This window comes from Hippopotamus amphibius, chromosome 4, assembly GCF_030028045.1.
Source record: "Hippopotamus amphibius kiboko isolate mHipAmp2 chromosome 4, mHipAmp2.hap2, whole genome shotgun sequence".
Classification (NCBI taxonomy): domain Eukaryota; kingdom Metazoa; phylum Chordata; class Mammalia; order Artiodactyla; family Hippopotamidae; genus Hippopotamus; species Hippopotamus amphibius.
Window position 1 is genome coordinate 88529532 of NC_080189.1, and position 20126 is coordinate 88549657.

The window sequence follows — 20126 nt, forward strand, 5'->3', positions numbered from 1 at the left end:
AATCTCTGCTCTTTCATTCTGGAACATGTTTACCTCAGACCACATTCAGATTTCTCTAATTGTCCCCACAGTTGTAGTTGGTTTATCCAAATTAGTATTCATCTTTGACCTTACACTACAAATGGTCATGTCCCTCTAAGTCCCATAACTCTATCTTAATCTAGCACTGTCTCTTTTTTTGATGACGTTGACTTGTTAACGGGAGTTGGGCAATTGTCCTTTGGGATCCTATCTTGTGAGTGTGTCCACTTGCTTTTTCAAGGTGTTTAGTTTGTCCCTTCATTTCCTGAACTACCTACAATCTAGAAGTTATGTCTAACTACAGTCATCATGAGTTTGAATAAAATATTTTTTGCTAGAATATATCATAGATGAGACACATACTTAGATCGATCGCATCACAACAGAAAGCAAGTAATATCTAGTTGACCTACCATTAATGGATACTAAAATAAATCACTGAATTAACATGACAACCAATCCCCCAGTTACATTTTCTCCTTTGTGACTAGTGAGTTCTCTCTATGGTGTTCCTTTGGCGTTGAATGAATGCCCAGTTCCCCATTAGCCGTTCACCCAGGGGTTTTAACATCTAATGATATTCCTTGCCTAAATCAGCGATTTTATTAAGGTGTGTGAATTTCTTTTCCAATTCTCTCATTTCTTATACATTTATTAGTTGGTGTTTTTGTGTAAACTACAGCTTTCCCTCAACTTGAATTTTTTTTTTAACTTGAATTATTTAGTCATCCTTAAATATAGTTCTTACTGGAAAGGCAGGTTACATTTTTTTTTTCCATTTAGTTGTCAGCTTCAAAGTAAGGAGCTGGTTTAATAGATGGTGACAAATTAGGTTCTTTTAGATTTCTCCATTTTGGTATAATGATACACATAAATTTTTATAGTTTTAGTGTGTTTCAGTCCATTATAGTTTTTTGATGATCAAATTGTCACACCTGTGGCCAGTAGGAGCCCCTAGACGTTTTGTTGCTGTTGCTAAAAGTGATTTGGCCTTAAAGACCATGTATTTTAGAAAACTAACTCCTGGGTATAATTTAATACCTTCTAAGTCCATAGAGTTATCTGTTCATTCTTCATCAAACTCAGTTTTAAGCCGATGAGTGAGTAAAATGCTATTTGAAGCATTTTCTCTATAGTTGTTCAAAAGGAGTGGGGGGAGGCCTTTGAGCCAATTTGTCATCAGAAGTTCTTGCTCCTGTAATTCTAACCACCAGCTCACTCCAAATCACAGCACACATATTAGCCAACCTGCCTAAAGCCTCATCTGCTAAGATTTCCTGCTAATAGTTTTTGGTTGTTTTTTTGTTTGTTTGTTTGTTTTTAATATGTTTCCTTATTGACTCCTTGTTTGAGTGTTCGTGAAGAAAACATTTCCAGGAGAAGAGTGCATCAGGAAAGAAGTAGGTTAGCATGGGTCTACTCCAAACCAAATCCTATGGCTTATTTGCTTTAAGTCTTAACAGGTTTCTCAGTGACTTTACTAATTTATTTCAAAGTAGGACTCCCCCCCACCCCCAATACTTTATCTAAATCTAGAGTGAAATTAGATTTGTAATCAGTTATTTCCTTTGCGATCATCAGATACATCTGCATTCTGATAGACTGCCTTCTGAAAGAGCGTGTAGTTATAGGACCTTAGCTTATACTAGAAACTTTTATGAAAGGGCTTGCATCATTTCAGCCATTAAAGTAGAATTTAAGGATTTTATATTTTATTGCATAGTCTTTAGCACCAGTCTTCAATAAATGCTTTACACATAGCAGATATTCAGGTCCTGGTTGTTGATAGATTGAAAGTAGTATACAAAAAAAGTACTTGTCTATAGCTTACAAATTTGTATTTAACTTTCTGTCCTTTAATTTTTAACCTATTTTGAACAGAATTCTCCCATGTACATAAAAAAGCACTTAAGTCTTACTGAGGGGTAATATGTTTTGTTTTGGCATGCCTCTGATAACATAAGAATGCATTTAAAAACGTAGTCTATATGTAAATATTTTGGAACGTTTTACTTAGAGTTATTTCATATAGTGGGAAATTTCCTGGCCTTTTTTACTTACAATCAAGTTTTGTCTCTACCTCTTTCTTTCTGGACCTTAAAAGCTGCTAGTGTGTATCTTTCTACGTTTTTCGGCCCTGGTTCAAATTCAGATTCTTACTGCCTTATCAAAAAGGGCATAATCCACACTGATGGATATAGGACTAGACTAGCCTTATTTTATGGCAGTATGGGAAAGTCCTTTTTTCAGGAACGTCCCATTTAGTGAAGTTGTCTTTCTCAAATTCTGTGCAACATGACTGTGGTTGATCTCTGTCTCATGGTTGGTTGAGATACATTTGTAAACAGTTGTGAACCAGGGCCCAGGAAACTCCTCATTCAGGCCATAGACGCTAACTATACAGTCATATGGCGGCTGAGAGTGGGATCCCAATGCCAGTCTCATCTGCAGCGGGACTCAGTAGTGAAGGGTGTGAATCCTCTGCAAGCCTGGGAGAAGCTCATTTTATAGTTTTCAGGTAACACCTAAAATATCTTTGTGGTTTGATCCTGTATCCTTACCTGTTTAACAGAGAAAGGAGGTGCCTGCCTCCAAAGGTACATGTTGAGAAAATGAGAATGCCCTCCTGTGTGTGTGGAGAGTAGCAAAACCAGAGAATCTTCCCTGGAGTGGGTAGGTGTTGTTCTGTTCGGGGAGTGGGGGGGGGGGGGGGGGGGGCGGGTCTGTGGGGCTGAGGGAATGAAAGCTATGTGGTAAAGACTTTATCATAACTTTAAAGATAATTTAAATTCTAAAATCAAAACAGCTTCCTTGGTGGTAGCCTGTACGCTTTAGTGAGTGCAAAAATGCTGTTGGTCTTTTTTAGTGTAACTTTCAGGAATGCTTTTAGGATTCAGTGTGTAGATTCTTGATAATGTGGTTTGAGTCCTGATAAAAGTTGTTTTGAGGACTGATGAAAGTATTATCTAATTCTCCAACATACAGCTAACCAAAATGCATGCAATGGTTTTTAAACCCCTCAAATCCCAGCAGCAAAACGTTCAAAAGCCAGGACTGCACCAGGTAACCTGCCTGCTTACTGACTTGGATTTAATCAAGTTTGAGCATCTCAAAAATCCACTTTGCCTTTAAAAAAGGCTTACCAGGGTTTTCATGGTACTGGTGTATAGCATTTCAGCTTTATGTAACAGATGAACCTGAGCTCTGTGGAAATTAAATTTTATAAATCTAATCACATTTTAAAAATTTTTTTTAATTTTCTTTTAAAGGATCACTACAGTATTTTTCTGAAGTCATAAACCCTTCGTATTGATTTATCAGCACGCTGATATGTGTATAAACACGTCTGTACACAGACGTGTACACATATATATGCACACACATACACGTATTTTGGGTGGAGAGTTACCAGTGAATGTGTATTTTTTCTTTTTAAATGGGGTACAGATATGCTAATCTCGATAGTGTTGATGCTATCTGCATACATATGCCTGGGCAGAAACACCCAGATTTTTCAAACAATTCATTGTGCATTGATTTGATGTGTGTGGCCAGTTAGATTTTTGTCATATAACTGAGATATCAAGATTATTCAGAGCCTATGACCAGTTAGGCCTGAGTGAGCATCACATATCCAACCTGTTATTTCAAATTGGTGCATCTGATGTGTGTGGCAATATGAACAAGCAGTAAGACTTTAAAGAGTGTGTTCTAAATGCTTACATTGATCAAAACAGCACAAAAGCATGATCTTTAGTCATTCACTTATCAGCATAATCTGGAAATGGTTTGCTTTATTTCATACCTTATGAAAGACTAGAGCAGGCTTAGAAAAACTTTTCTGATCAAGTTCACAAAAATGAGAAAAGAAAGGATGTTGGTTGGATTTTATGAATGAACAGCTTTTTCGGCTTAAAAACTTTCGTATTTTAAATGTTTCAGTGCAACACTTATAGCATTTTCTATGTTGTCAACTTTTTCTTTTGTGAATTAAAATGTATCCATCTCTCGCTATTTTGCATTACTTGTGAATACTGAACTACAATAAAAATATTCTTTATTGTGTTTGGGTCTGAATGTTTGGGAGGGTCATGGAAGGGGGGTAATTGTGGTGGATGATGGGAGGGAATTTGGTGGTAGCTGCACAAGAAATAATTTTAAAGAGCTTTATTTAGGATTCTAATACAACTTTTATTTTAGAAATACCTTACTGTAGACCAGAAGTCTAACGGGAGCTTTACCAAAATTTTAAACCATTAATTTACAAAATGAAAATAAGTACTTTTCTGTATAAAGCCAATTCTGATTTTCTAAAGGAGATTATTATATGTATATATTTTTCTTCCTGCTTTACTACTTCACTAGTCATTAAAATCAACAATTCTGGAGGGGGCCACGGGATGGAAAAAAATCAACAATTCTTGTTGATTAATTTGAAGTCAACTCAAATGGCAAAGCAAAACACACCACATCTGATGCTTCCTATACTTTAAACATAGTTTAGCCAAAGCTGCTTTATTCAACGTTGTAGGAAAAAAAAACCTGTTGAAACATATGCGATCATGTGCCTGGATGGGCCATTGTGACAAGGGCAGAAGAGCATATGGATAGGAGCATCAGCAATGGAGCTGTCAAATCTAGACTTGAATCCCAGCTCTGCTATAAGGAAACGAGGTAGGAAAATTCTGCATCTGTTAAATCCACCTCATTGGGCAGATGGGAAGATAAAATGAGATAATATATGTACAGCACTCAGTCAGCATATGCCTAGCACATTTGTGGTCAAAGCAAGCACTTTATGCTTTGGAACCTTTAGGAGCAAGTCAAAAAGCAGCTTTTCTGCCTAATGGCATTAGATCTCACCCTTTAGTGTACCACAGAGAAAAGACATCTGAAAAAAAGCATATAATTTTGAAACCATTTATTTTGTGTGTGAAATGGTTATTAAGAAGTTTGTATTAAGGTTAGGATTCCAATGAAAAGCAGTGTTTTCACGAACACCTCCAGGGCTCAGTTGTATGTCATATAGCGGGGAGTAGCACTGAATTTGGCATAGGACTTAATGACCTTATTTACAGCTTCCAAGAAATCCTTCTCAGTAGCAATTTTTCGCCGTGCTCGGATGGCAAACATACCAGCTTCTGTGCAGACGCTTCTTATCTCAGCACCTTTCAAACAAAAAGAAAATAACAGGCTTAATTAAAGCAGCCCGAATAGACAGACCAGCAAACAGAAAGCAAGACCTTTCTACCTACCAGTGCTATTTGGACACAGTCGTGCTAACAGTTCAAATCTGATATCTCTTTCAACACTCATTGAACGGGCATGAATCTTAAAAATGTGAGTCCGACCCTAAAAATAGGGGAATTGACAAATATTAAAATAGAAAACAGCACAAGAAGAAAAAATTTCAAGAATCCCTCTTCTACAGTGAAATGATGTTCCCACCTCTAGATCAGGTAAGCTAAACTCAATCTTCCTGTCCAGTCTCCCCGGCCTCATCAGCGCTGGGTCCAGAGTGTCAGGTCTGTTTGTAGCCATCAGCACTTTAATGTTGCCTCGAGGATCAAACCCATCCAGCTGATTGATCAATTCCAACATGGTCCTCTGCACTTCATTGTCACCCCCGGCACCATCGTCAAAACGAGCCCCTGAGAAGATAGGAGAGGGAAAACACTCTTCATGTCCACTCAGAGAGCACTCTGCTCAATAAATCCCAGCTCAAATCACATCCTCCAGCCCAAGAGAACGTCTCAGTTTTAAGCAAACCCTGTAAGAACGGCCTGATTTACACAGAACTAATGAGAAAGGACTCATCATAAGTTGATTTAACACAGGCTCCTTTAAAGTATTTTTTTATATCCTCTTTAAGGAATTTTAAGTCACTCAAGAACACCTCCATTGTTTAACACAATATACACCTGGACCAGGCAACAGAATACATGCAAAGTTTAGCACTATAATGGTATTTGAATATATGTAAGAAAATGCCATACTCTTCTAAACTTCTCAAACCTGTCCTTAAAAATATGGCTGAATCCATCATACAGTACAACTGTGACAGCTTACTATCACACTGATTTGGATATATTAGAATACTCTAGGTTAATGTTAATACTCTCCTTCATTTCAGCCAAAATAGCACAAAAAAAGGCCTCCATATATATTTTTCATTCTAAAATTATATAAATATATACTGTTCTATTAGTGTTATTATGTACATTATAAAATACAAAAAAATGGAAATTTTAAAAATGAGATTAAAATTAAATATGAAGAAAAAATCCAGTATTTTCTTCCTTCACTGTAATTTTGTTTTATACAAAATCCATTTTGGAAGCCACAGTATCAGAGCATCCCGAAATCATAAGGCTTAGTCCAATGATACTAGAAAAATGATTTCAGGGTCACAAGGTCACATCTACAAACTGGTCAAATTATGGCCCTTGAACGTTAACTACAGAATGTCCAAAGCCTACAACATCCATCCAGTCTAAAAGCAAGACATTGGGTAACCTAACCACAGCCCCCAAAGTGTTACAGCACCTACTATATTTTTAAGACTTTTTTGTCACTGAGTTCATTAAACTGTCAGGTAATATGATACTTCTGCAGCTAATATTACTCTTATAGACTGTAACAACAGCCAAGGCCTGTAGAATAGTATAGAGTTTTCAAAGTCAATCACATTTATTACTGACTTCAAACCTCTCAAAAACTGATGAAATAAACAAGGCAGGAATTATTCCTTTCATAAAAAAAGCAAACTGGGGCTCAGAGTTAAAATAACTTGTCTATATTGCACAGTTAATACTATTTCATCAAATCTAGGAAGCCAATAACATGTGCACTTTATGAAAAACTACCACCAATTAAATTATGCCCCAGTGCTTTCTGATCCGATTAAGTGCAGCTGTATCCCAGGTTAGGAGTTGTTAAAGTGTGAAAATATGTGTCCTAGGAATGAAACTGGGAAAGTTCAGATATAGACTTTGAGAAATACCAATACTATATAATGCTTCTTTTTTCCTTTAGGGTGTAGCCCTACAGTTTATTAGATCTGTGATGCTGATGTGCTGAAGCTCATAAAAGAGTTGGAATTAAAATCCTGCACAAGATTAATGTAGCAGGGGAACTCTACACATATTATTATAAAATTTTCATGAAACCCAGTCCTAAAGTTATCTGAGATACCATTCATACCTCCAATAGCATCAATTTCATCAAAGAAGATAAGGCAGGCTTTCTTTGTTCTGGCCATTTCAAAGAGCTCTCGAACCATTCGAGCCCCCTAATGAAAAAAAGTTACTCAGAGTTGGTTTTAAAATCTTTTAAAATACAGTAAATTATACTTCAAACTTTTCAATATTCCTAACAGTATCCTCAACCAGCATTACCTAAAGCTTTTTCAAAAAGACTGAAGTTTGTTACCTATTCCATCAAATTAATTTTAGTAGCTTTAAAACAATAGTAAGTAATTTCATGATTCTGTACCTATTAAATAGCCAATACCGTTAAGACCTGAAGAAGTCAAATTAACATGGTTAAATAAAATAAAGGCACCATTTCAATCAATAAAACTTGAGGAAATAAAAGCATCTGATCTATCACTTGGCATTTCTGATCACTGAATTTAATTTGTAAGTTTTGATCAGAGAATAAAAGCATATCTCAATTCATGCAGATCCTTTTCTAATTCTCATTTTAAGTATACTAATCATTAATGTTTCAGATATAGTATCTTCAGCCCTAGACTCACTAATGAAAAAAAGTGAGTGTGTGTGTATGTACACACACCCATGCACATACACATAGACAATCTCTGTTCTCTTTCTCAAAAGAACATAAAACACTGCCCCTGAAGTGAATACACTTTCAAATGCATTCACTGGCCACTACTGGGGTATTGAGATCTTACAAACCAAATCTGTAGAAAATGTCACCCTTCTGAGTAGGGAGCATACTGACTAAAAATGCTAAGCAGTTGTTTATTTCCAGGTGACCACAAGGGAAGGCTGGTGGCTTCTAAACTACTAATTGCAATCCATCAATCAAAAAATTTCAGGTCTCAACCTTTCAATGTGGAAATGCCATTCTAATTTCATCTATGCTTTATAAATCTCTCATAGAGCTGCATATTCTTTGACTGTGATCAATTTACCTCACCGACGTACTTCTGTACAAGTTCAGATCCAATAACTCGAATGAAGCAAGCATCAGTCCTATTAGCAACTGCCCGAGCACAGAGTGTCTTGCCTGTACCAGGTGGACCAAAGAGCAGCACACCCTTGGGAGGCTCAATGCCAAGGTTAACAAATCTCTCTGGCTGTGATGGAGACAAGATTTTTACACTTATTAATTCTCTACAATAAAAACAAGACTACCTCTACATCAATATTTTTAAACCAAAATTATTAGGTCCATAATTTATATACTTGATCTAAATAAGAATTTTACTTATTCTAAGACATAAGATCTAAACTAGACTCATATCAATACACAAGGCTGAATGGCTATATTTTAAAGGCATTTCTACTAACCAGCGTTAACAAAACTTTTTTTCCCCTAATTTTAAAAAGTTACGGCATTTAAAGAACAAATGTATTATCTCATATTTAACATCCTAGTTTTTTTCCATTATCCCCCCACACAATTTAAGCCCATTTCTTCTTGATATCATTAAAACATTGTTTCTTCTACAATAATCTATAACATATTTAACATATTTCTAAAGGTTACAACTCAACCTCCCTTGTCACTCTAAATAGCAGATTTTTCTTCTTCTGAATAGGCTTGACCACTCAATCCTTTTGCTTTCTCTTCTGGAACTTACCAGTTCTCCACACCTTTACCCGCTACCCCATCAAAATTTTTCATTTAGGAAAATATAAAATTTTAAAACTAATATATAGGCATAATTTTAGTGCACAGTACACAAAAGGCTCTCACATCTTTGTACAAAGAAATTTAAAAGGCAACAGACTCAACCACTTACATGAAGTAGTGGGGTTTCAACTACTTCTCGAAGTTTCTCAATCTGTTCCTTACAGCCACCCACATCACTGTATGTAACATCAGGTTTTTCTTCCACCTAAGAGAGGGATGAAAATGTACAGCATAGAGCCACATGCTTTTGAATACTAATCCAATTGTTCTATCCAGCAGAGTAGACCCAATACCCTAAAAGAAAAATCAGACTTATAGCAAGTAAGAATTTTAATAAAAACGGAATACACTGCCCAGTGTCCTAGACCCACTTGCTATATTACTTCTTACGACACTGAGAGACAAACTAGTAAAATGAAGACCAATAAAGACTTTCTCATCTGAGAAATTGTTTAAAAATTTTTTTTTAATTTTAAAAAATTGTTTAAAAAATTTTGGCAACTCTTCAAATACATATCCACATATTAATATTTTATTAGTTAAAAGTTTAAACATTTTTTGAGATGAATGCAATTAGTCATGCCATTCCTGTTCCCTCCCATAGTTTCTTACCTGCATCATGGTAACTGTTGGGTCAATCTTAGGAGGCAGTGGAATGTGAATCTGATACTTATTTCTGTCCACACTAAGGAGGTAAAAAAGATCCTCACTGACACATTCAAAAAATTTACTGAGTGAATTATCATGTATTCTATATACATTAATTACACTATTATGTAATCCTTATAACCATCCTAGAGCAAGTGCTTCTTCCACCTACACCATGTTACCCTAAATAGATTGGCAGACAACTCTAAAATTCTGTTTTTACTTTAATCATCACATTTGAGGCCATAAAAGGCCAACTGGGGGTGGGAGGTCACGAAACAGATGCAGTCCTCTACTAGATTACCCCCTGGTATTCCATGGCACCCAGTTCATCCATTCAAAAGAAAGCCAAAGATGTGAATGTGACATGGCATCTTTAATGAAAGACGAGTATTTATTGCAAATAGAAATCTTACCCAACTCTCATCCCTTCTTCAATGTCGGTAGGTGCTACCTGATCACTGAGGTCCACCACAAACTTGGCAAACTGCTTCACGTTGATAATGTACTTTGGGTCCTCTGAATCAGCATTGATTATCTTTGTGCATCTAACATGGCAAAAGGCTTGATTAGAGTAAGGAACCTGAACCACTAATAATGAATTCAAGTAACTAGATTCTCTGCTGGGTATGCCATACACTAATAAGCAGGTGTAAACTAGAAGTGCAGAAACTGGGCCACTGTTAAGGATCCTTCTCTACAGAATATGCTTAATCCCAAGGGTCCACTCAATTTTAGCCAAGCCATAAAAATTTCAAAAGATACATTCCTCTGGAAAATTAAACCCAAATATTTCAAAATTAGTAAGTTCTCTTTCTTGATTTTCATAACTATATGCCTTTATTAGTGATACTCCTCTATATCTTTAGCTATTCTTTTTATTTTTCCTATAAAAAGAGTCATCTTATCTTACATCAAGTAATAAATGTGTTTTCATTCTTTCCTGAGTTTATACTTCAAATCCATTTTTACTGTTGCTATTTTTAACTTAAATATATTCTTTTCCTGTGGGTTGTGAAGGCAAATCTGCAGTCCCACATACATCACAGTAGAAAGTAGTCTACTGCCTATTTTCTGTACTATCTGCGTACAGAAGAAACACAAAAACAAAAAACAGATCTCATGTTAGAAAGAGCTTATATCATAAGCTGTAGCAACAAATACACGGAAATACAAAATAGTCTCTGGAGTGTGCATATAGGTAGAGCTAAGAGTAAGGTAAAGAATGCTCTGTCCTTGCAGCATAAATTGTGGACAGGACTCCATTTTCTCTTATTAGAAAAGGTCTATCAGGGAGGTAGAATTTTATATACAGAAAGTATCTGTCACTACTTTATCTGACAGACCCTGCCAACACTGTTGCACAGATATGGATTTTTTTTAATCCTCAGCTGAAAAAGTATATATACAGGGACCTCAACTTGCAGAACATTCAAGTAAGAACCTCCGAAAACCTGCTCATCCTTCAAAGAGAACACAGACAAAAACAGTCAAAATCACCATTTTCAGAACTCTGGAAATTAACTACAGGTATGTAACAATCCAAAGAATGTTTATTTAAAAAAAAAAAAAAGCTGAATCCTGGTAAGAACAGTGAGCATTTTGCGTTTAAACTTGCCTCAATCCCATACCCTTCTCCCCAGCTCTGCAGAAGACTTGAAAGCCACCTGCCTCACAACCATGGTAAATATGAATACAAGCAGCCTGCCTGGAGGAAGCGGGAGATAAAGAGTTGGAGCTCCCCGAAAGCCCAACCCCAGAGAACTATGTGACCTGTCTGGCAGCTAGCTGAAAAGCTCCATTCTCAGGACTTGCTTTTATTTGCCCTAACTCAGGGTTCAGTGTCTACACATCCCCTCCCCACAGGACATTTACAGTCAGTGGAACTGTTTAACATCAGCTGTCTGAGGTGGCATTTACCAGCTGGGGCGAACGAGAAGCTGACCAAAAAATGTCAAAGGAAAAACAGCAAGGAACAGCAGCAGTAACAAACCCTGGGGAAAGGGGAAATTTGAGTTCCAAAAATGATGTATCACATTATTTAAAATGCCCAGTTTCCATCAAAAAATCTTAAGACACAAAAAGAAAGAAAATATGGCCTATACGTAGAGAAAAAAGCAGTGCGTAGAAACTGTTCTTGAGGAAGCCCAGACATTGGTCTTACGAAAACTTTAATCAGTGTCATAAATATTTTTTAAAAAACAAAGGAAACCATGTCTAAAGAATCAATGGGAAGTATGAGAACAGTGCCTCACCAGAGAGTATCGAGGAGGACAGAAATTAGACTGGAATATCATTGGCTATAAAAAAAAATGCCGTTCTGATACAAGCTACAACATGAATGCAGCTTAAAACACTATGCTAAGCTAAAGATGCCAGAAAAAGGTCATACTTTGTATGATTACACTTATATGAAATGTCCAGAGACAGGAAGTAGATTAGTGGTTGCCAGGGATCAATGAGAGAGGGGAATAGGGACAGTTAATGGATATGGGGTTTCTTTTGGAGGTGATGAAAATATTCTGGAGAGAGTAAAACAAGGTATCAAGAATTGCTGAGGCAAGGGGTAGGGTGGTGGTTAATTGTGGTGATAACTTCACTGAAAATGAGGAAGGTGTGGACGTGAGAGGGGAAGGGTGATTAAACATAAGTGAATCTAATTATATCTCAATAAAAGTTCTTTAAAAAAAAATAAATAAGTGGACCCGTTACTGACATTCTCTAGCCCTCTATCTCCACTGTTCTTCCAAAATATTGGAGATTGGAGACAACAGGAGACTGAAGACAACTTCTCTGGGAAAACTGACTGTCCAAATGAAAAGATCTAAAGATAGTGATACTGAAGGCTCCCCAACTAAACATTCAACCGTGTAAGCCAATGTCTCAAGTGAAGCTTGAGACAGACCTGCCTTACTACTGAATCTAGAGCTTCTATCAGCTTTTTGGTCACCCACTAAAACAAAAGCCCAAAGTGAAAGATTACCAGACATCTAGCATAAAAGACAGACACCAAGAAAGCAAAGAGAAAAAAAGCATTTTAGAGGAAACAGAAACCTTCCAGTTATCTTTAACATCCTTAGAGATGACAACATATTACAACCATGATTTGAGAACAGGATATTCAAACAACAACAAAATATATACACTGCAAGAAAGAAAAGCTCTTGGCAGTTAAAAACTTAAGTGAGAGGGGAAAAAAAGATCAATACGCAGACTCAAAGTTAAAATCTCACAAAAAAGTAGAGCAAAAAGACAAAACAAAGAAAAACAGGAGAGAAAGATTAGCATATCCAGGAGGTCCACTATCCCAGTAATAGAAGTCCAGAAGAGAGGGCCAAGAAAATGGAAATAAATTATTTACAAATAAATAGTTTCAAGAAAATCTGCACACTAAAGGACATGAGAGTCCAGCACCAGAGGTGAAAACACACTAACGCCAAGGCACATAGCCATGAAATTTCAGAAGAATGAGGACAAGGGCAGACCCTACAACTTTCAGAGGAAAAACAGATCACATATACAGGACTGGGAATCAGAAGGGCTTCAGACTAACAACACCAGGAGGCAGAGGACAATGTAACAATGCCTTCAAAATTCTGAAGGAGAATTTTCTATTAGCCAAGATATTTCCAGACATATGTGGTCTCAAAATAGTACCTCCCAAGTGACCCTCTTTCAGGAAGCTACCAGAGAATATGGGCCACCTAATGAGGGTGTAATAAACCAAAAAGAGAAACTCGTGTAACACAAGCAACAGGAGAGAGGCAAAGGGAATCTCTGGGGTAAAAGTCACAGGATGATGGTGATTCAACAGGTGTACAGGGTGACCAGTCCAAACTGAAGCAGGTCAGAAAGTGCTGGGAAAGGCTTGCTCAGAAAGGTGAACCTGAGAGAATACCTGATGCAGCTGATACACCAGAGGCACATATGAAAAACCCTGACGGACCTAATGCATCTGAAAAGCAATTGAGATGATCAGGAAAAGCCAGGGGGTTGAGTTAGCAATACATAGAAAATAAGGCAAATGAAAAAACAAAACAATTAGGACAAAGATAACAAAAAGTGGTACAAGAAAGGAAAAGTAATCACAGTTTACTAATGGCTCATTGTGAATAGGGTTTACTTAGCCATAATTATGAAGATACTAAATACTGATCTAACCAAAATTATAATATAATTACATTATGAGGCTGTAAGGATAGGAAGGGCATGTCTTTGGGATGAAGGGAGAGGAAACAAAGCAAAACAAAATCCTTGTCTTCTATGGTGGAAAAACCAATAAATACCCCCTGAAACTAAAAAATCAAGAAGCAATCTACAATATATAAAACTTGGTACTATCCATTAGAAACAGGAAGGTAGAAACCAAAATAACCAGCTAAAAAATTTGAAAATAGGTGTTTCTAGTAAAGAGGAATTAGGAAAAACAACTGTTATTACAGAACTATTTAACTCTTTAAAACCATGATAAAACTAAAAAACAAATAAATGAAAGCATGGAAAGACAGAAAAAGGGAAGGAGGATAAGAGGGGAAAAAAATAACCTGTAACTGTATTAAAGAGGCAAAATTAAAACAAAATTTTCAATGATTAGAATAAAACAAAGGAGAATATGTTTATAATCTTGGACTGGACTAGGCCTTTCTAAGCAACAGTAAAACCCAAAAGGTATAATGAAAAAGCTAACATATGTTATTTACCTCCTAAAAAGTTAAGAGTACAACAAAAGGTACCAAGAAGCTAAAAGTCAAGTGACAGACTGAGAAAAAATATTTATAGCATATTTAAGAAAAGATTAATATGTACAATATATGAAACACTCCTAAAAATTAACAAGAAACAACCCAATGGAACAAAACATGAATGGTCAAAAAATACAAATGTTTAATAAGCATAAGAAGTAGCTCTCATGCTAGTAATCAGCACAACACAAATTAAAGTGAGTTGGTTTTTTTAAAATTTTTGCCCAAATGGCATCAGTGTAAAAAATCAATAATCACATATTTTACATTGATCAGGCAAATGCACATTTCCCTCAAAACCTTTTCGTAAGTGTAAACTGGCCAAACCACTTTTTTTCACACATTTTTGAAACGGTAAATGCCTCTGTTCCTATAATTCCACTTCTAGTAAGCTATACTATAGAAATGTACACACATATGTAGAGAAATATTTAACATGAATGTTCAGTGCAGTACTGTTATAACAACAGGAACTGCAAACATCCCAACACCTACAGATTATGTAGTTTTTAAAAAACAAGAGAAACAAGAAAAAAGAGGTACATATATATCAAAGACAATGAAAGATTTCCAAAATATGTAGTTATATCTAAAAGGAAAACAGGATGTTTCTTTGTATGCAAATATACACATGAAGATGCACAGGAAGATTAGGAGGACCAAATTATTTTCAGTAGTTATGTCTGAAGAAGGGGCAACGGGACAGCGAGGATGGGAAGAGAGGTTTTCATATTTTGCTCTCTATCTTCCTACATCATTTGAATCTTTAAAATGACTATGTCTTCACCTATTTCTTAAATAAGTGTTTAAAGTATAAAGTTTTAAACCCAGATACTTTTGGGAAAAGTTGTATTTACCTGGAATATGGAATAAAAATTCTTTATGAACTATGACATTAGACCCAAGACTTTAAAAAGTACCTGAAAGTACAGATAAAAATGAATTTCCACAGAGCACTATGCATACCTCGCAACCTGCAGAGGCTGTTCACTCTGGAGTGTTTGCTTATCTGCAGCCAAATCCCAGAGTGCTGGTGGGGCCAAGCCAGTGTCAGACTCTTTAATACCTACAGAGAGAAAGAGTACAAAATTCACTGAAATGCACTGCAAGCTTTCTCAGCCTCAGCACTGCTAACATTTTGGACTGAATAATCTGTTGTGGGGTGTCCTGTGCATTCCAGGATGGCCAGCAGCATCCCTGGCCTCTAGCTGTGAGATCACTAGCATCACCTCCCCTCAAGTTATGAGAATCAAGAATGAGTCTAGATACTGCTGAATGTCCTGGGGGACACTCCAGTTGAAAACCACTGCCCTAAAGTAGTCACAGGCTAACAATATAATGCCATAGTTGACATTTTTTTGTGCAAGTCAAATACTATCAATATAAAACTTCACCTCTCAAGTTCCCAAGAAGAAAAGTTTCCAAATACTAAGCCATAGCCCACTTACTTCAAGCAATACTATGTGAGATCATATTTTTATTCAAGAAGAAATTTTGACTTGTTTATTACAGTCTACTGAACTTGGCTTTGACCAACAGAAACATTACTTGCTTAAAGGATGATGTTTCTTAATTGCTTAAGCATTAAACTTTCTTGTAAAAGACAGTGAAAGAGATTATTAAATGAGATCCAATTTCTTAACAGATAGGAAGGATAATAATTTTTTTTAATTTGTGATTCATGAAAGAGTGACATTTGTATTTCAGCTCCTTTGATATAATCAAACCATTACCCATAAAAAAAGGAAACAGAAATAAAAAATATACATACCCGTGAGCTCATTAATTTTCTTGAGAAGTTGTTGAATGTCATCTTCAACCTGTTTGATCTGCCTAGAGTAAGTGCTCTGACCCTGGGAGATAAAGGTCAGGATTACAATTAGAATATCTGGATATCAACAATTTATTAAACTATAAACAAAAACTTTTAACAGTTACACTTGTAATAGCTATTACTGTTCTAAAGCTTGTGAAATGAAAGTAGATAGAGGGAGTCTATCATTTTCAGAACTATTCCTGAATATATTCCCCCAAACAGGCAACACACCATTATGCAAGGTAACAAATGAAAATCATGCCTGAAATTATCTAAAATTCAGGTCCATTTCTATGTATTAAAACTTGCCATTTCAGATCTATTTCACTTTCATACATTTTAAGTAGAGTAAATGTTGTGTAAATTATTTCAAATATCTTTCACATATAGTACCACACTTTAATTACAAATAGTATAAAGATAATGTATAAGCTTAGGCATGCTATTTACTCTCTGATCTCTTCTAGATAGAAACTGTAGGCAGAAAACACTTTTCAGTGAAGATTAAACAGCTGGACAATCTCTTCTAACTATTCTGGAAGGACAATACCAACCAGAGTCCTTATTTCAACATAAAACATCTATATTTTATAGACATTGAAAGGACTTACATAAGTTTTCAGCAAGGCAATATCCCCCTCATCCAGAGCTAAAAAGAGAGATAATACATGAAATTCAAACAAAAGAAACTAGAGCTTACAATTCTTTTCTGTTCAATTCAGATTGTATTCAGTGAGAAAAACTGTGCAAAGTTGTAATGATATAAATACAACCATCAAATAGTTTCTGGACTCAAGGAACTTTTATCTAAGTGGGTGAAGGCAGATTTTTAAAAGTACGTAACAGCTTCAAAGTGACTTGACAGGACTTCCTAGATGGCGCATTGGTTAAGAATCCGCCTGCCAATGCAGGGGACACTGGTTCGATCCCTGCTCCAGGAAGATTCCACATGCCGCAGAGCAACTAAGCCCGTGCCCCACCCCTATTGAGCCTGCACTCTATAGAGCCCGTGAACCACAACTATTGAGCCCATGTGCCACAACTATTGAAGCCCGCGCCTAGAGCCCGTGCTCCTCAACAAGAGAAGTCACAGCAATGAGAAGCCTGCGCACCACAATGAAGAGCAGTCCCCGCTCACCACTAGAGAAAGCCTGCGCACAGCAATGAAGACCCAACACAGCCAATTAAATAATTTTTTAAGTGATAATGACAACAAGAACAGGGAGCCCCCAGTACAGACTCTGAGAATCAAAACGACCTGAGCACTAGCCCCAGCAAGGTCATGCATTTGCTAAGCAACCTTGGAAAAACCATTTAATTTTTCTGAGCATCAGTTTTCTCACCTGAGAAAATGTTAGCCTCAGTGTTGCTCTAAAGCTGAAGTAAGATATGGATGAAGAAACACAAAAAATTCTACATACTTTAGTTATAACTGTATCCAAGGGACAAATTTGTCAATATAATTATAGAATTATAACTTACCCAGAGAAAGACCCAGATGAAATGTTAAATCTGAGTTTTCCACTGGGTGACTGAGTACCTCTTTCAAGGGAAAAGAGTGAGATGAAAGTGGAGAGGAAATGCTCCTTCTTTGAGGAGTGAGTGGATATTAAGAAGAACGAGTGCTAGGAGAGGTTGAAGTTGTTTAGGAAGGAAAGACAACAAAAAAACAACCAAGAGAATGTTTTAAAATAGCCTATAGGAAACAAAAGAAAACACCATAAAGATGAGACTACAAATGGGGCTACTGGGAAGTTATTCATTGCTCTATAATGGCTAACAGATTGGAAGAAAAGGAAATGTTCATCAAGAATGATTAATTATTGGACTTCCTAGGTGGCGCAGTGGTTAAGAATCCGCCTGCCCAATGCAGGGGACAAGGGTTCGAGCCCTGCTCTGGGAAGATTCCACATGCCACGGAACAACTAGGCCCGTGTGCCACAACTACTGAGCCTGTGCTCTAGAGCCCGTGAGCAGCAACTATTGAACCCATGTGCCACAACTATTGAAGCCCACACGCCTAGAGCCCCTGCTCCACAACAAGAGAAGCCACTACAACGAGGAGCCCATGCACCACAATGAAGAGTAGCCACCGCTCGCAGCAACTAGAGAAAGCCTGTGTGCAGCAACGAAGAACCAACACAGCCCATAAATAAATAAGAAAAAAAAAAGATTATTACTGAACACCCAATAATTTGGGATAATATACAGACCACACTGACTCTATATAATGATATGAACTTACCATATCATTAAGATTTTTAAAAAAGCAAAATGTACAAAAAAGGGAATATACAAACATGCTTGTATGTACACAGAAAATGTCGAGAAAGATAAGGCAAATGGCAACATCAGTTGCCTCCGTGGATAAGAGGTGGCTGGGGTCAAGGATGAGACAGTTTTCAATGTATCTTTTTCTCTTTTGGGTTTTGAATTATGCGAATGCATTATCTAGTCAAACGATTATGTTTTTCAAAAAAAAGAAAATTATGTCTCAGGATCCTGGCTCTACAATGAAAGCAGCAAGCTGTCACTTGAGAGGGAAGAGGGACAGTAAAGAGAGTCCAGGGTCCGCCAGACGGGTAACTTCTTCAAGGCCCGCAAGGCCGAGCGGGGTGCGTGACTCTTTCAAGACCTGAGAGCTGAATGTGAATAAAAATTTCGATCAGCGGGAGATGAACATAGGACTTGGGGCTCGAAGAGGAAGACGGAGAAGACAGGCCGGCTAACCCGGCTCCCGCAACGGACTAAATCACCAGCGGCACAAAAGCGACAAAGCGCCGAGCAGGAATCCCACCCTCTACCCCCGACCCCAGGCCAAGACTGGTCCTGCCTCGGCCCGGAGCTCCTGCCTACGTCAACTAACCTCGGATGGGCTTGTCATCCTTCTCATCTTCTTTGGTTTTCCTCTGATCGGCACCGAGGTAATCCGGCATTTTAGCAGCTCCAAGTGCCTCAGGCTCCGGGTGATTACACAGCACCTTCCTCGCTTCCGGTGGCGCCGCCCCTTCCGTTCCTCACCGGAAGTAAAGCCGGCTCGGCGGTTCGGTTCACAGCGGCGCCAGGCAGAGGAGCGCCCTGGCGGACTCGCGCCTTCAGTTGCGTCGCCGCGAAGGGAAATGGGAAGATTTCGCTGTTAGGAGGAAACGTCGCTCTCCCTTAGCCCCTCACCATGGCGAGTTCCCTGAGCAACAGATTTCAAGACCACTCAGGCTCAAGTTGCTGAGTTTAAATCCTGCTTTAGTCATTTACTCCGTACTCCTGGGTAATTTCTTCAAGCTCTGTGCTTTAATTTTCCCCTTGACCTCACAGCATTGTGGAGGCATTACATAAAGTACCTGGCTTATCAGATATGCAGTGAGTAGTGGCTAGATTTATAAATAAAGCCAAGGTAAATAGCGGTTGTTCACTAACTTGATGTTAGCAAGGGATGGGGAAGTAAATGGTTTCAGTTTTTGAGCCTGCTGCCAGAGTGGTACCATCTTCAGACACAGGGGAGTCAGGGAAAAGGGCAGGTTTTGAAAGAAATCAATTCGGGAGATGAACGGAAGAGAGCAGTTAGACAACCGTAGAAGTTAGAAATGAAAAAAAAAAAAAAAAAGCTCAAGCTTTTTGTACACGTCAATAGTGAAAAGGCAGCCTACACAATGGGAGAAAATATTTGTAAGTCATATATCTGATAAGGGGTTAATATCCAGAATATATGAAGAACTAAAACTCAGGAATTCCTTGGAGGTTCAGAGGTTAGAACTCGGAGCTTTCACTATGGGAGCCCAGATTCCACCTCAACCTGGAACTACGATCCCGCGAGCTGTGTGGCGCCGCCAAGAAAGAAAACTAAAACTCAATAATTAAACAAAACCCGATTTTCAAAAGGACAATGTACTTGAATGTACATCTCTCCGGAGAAGTTATGCAAACGGTCAACAAGCACATGAAAAGATGCTCAGCTTCACTAGGCCCTGGGGAAATGCAAGTCAAAACCATGAAGTACCACCTCATACCTGTTAAAA

General features: G+C 37.5%; 1 protein-coding gene across 1 annotated transcript; it reads right to left on the reverse strand.

Annotated features, from left to right (window-relative positions):
• Positions 1-4927: 4927 nt before the first annotated feature.
• Positions 4928-19113, reverse strand: PSMC2 (proteasome 26S subunit, ATPase 2). The gene is made up of 12 exons (XM_057731431.1): positions 18980-19113; positions 16725-16762; positions 16069-16150; positions 15264-15363; positions 9972-10103; positions 9520-9592; positions 9017-9112; positions 8183-8347; positions 7225-7312; positions 5470-5672; positions 5277-5373; positions 4928-5189 (listed from the first exon to the last, which is right to left on the reverse strand). The coding sequence occupies exons 1-12, from the start codon at positions 19047-19049 to the stop codon at positions 5032-5034; spliced, it is 1302 nt and encodes a 433-aa protein (XP_057587414.1). The 5' UTR covers positions 19050-19113; the 3' UTR covers positions 4928-5031.
• Positions 19114-20126: the final 1013 nt, after the last annotated feature.

Excerpts from the sequence above, each read along its gene's own strand:
- PSMC2 (XM_057731431.1), bottom strand. The coding sequence starts at position 19,049 with ATGCCGGATTACCTCGGTGCCGATCAGAGGAAAACCAAAGAAGATGAG. Across the intron at positions 10,104-15,263 it reads CAGCCTCTGCAGGTTGCGAG|ATGCACAAAGATAATCAATG; the intron begins GTATGCATAGTG and ends TTGCCATGTTAG. Across the intron at positions 9,113-9,519 it reads CAACAGTTACCATGATGCAG|GTGGAAGAAAAACCTGATGT; the intron begins GTAAGAAACTAT and ends TCCCTCTCTTAG.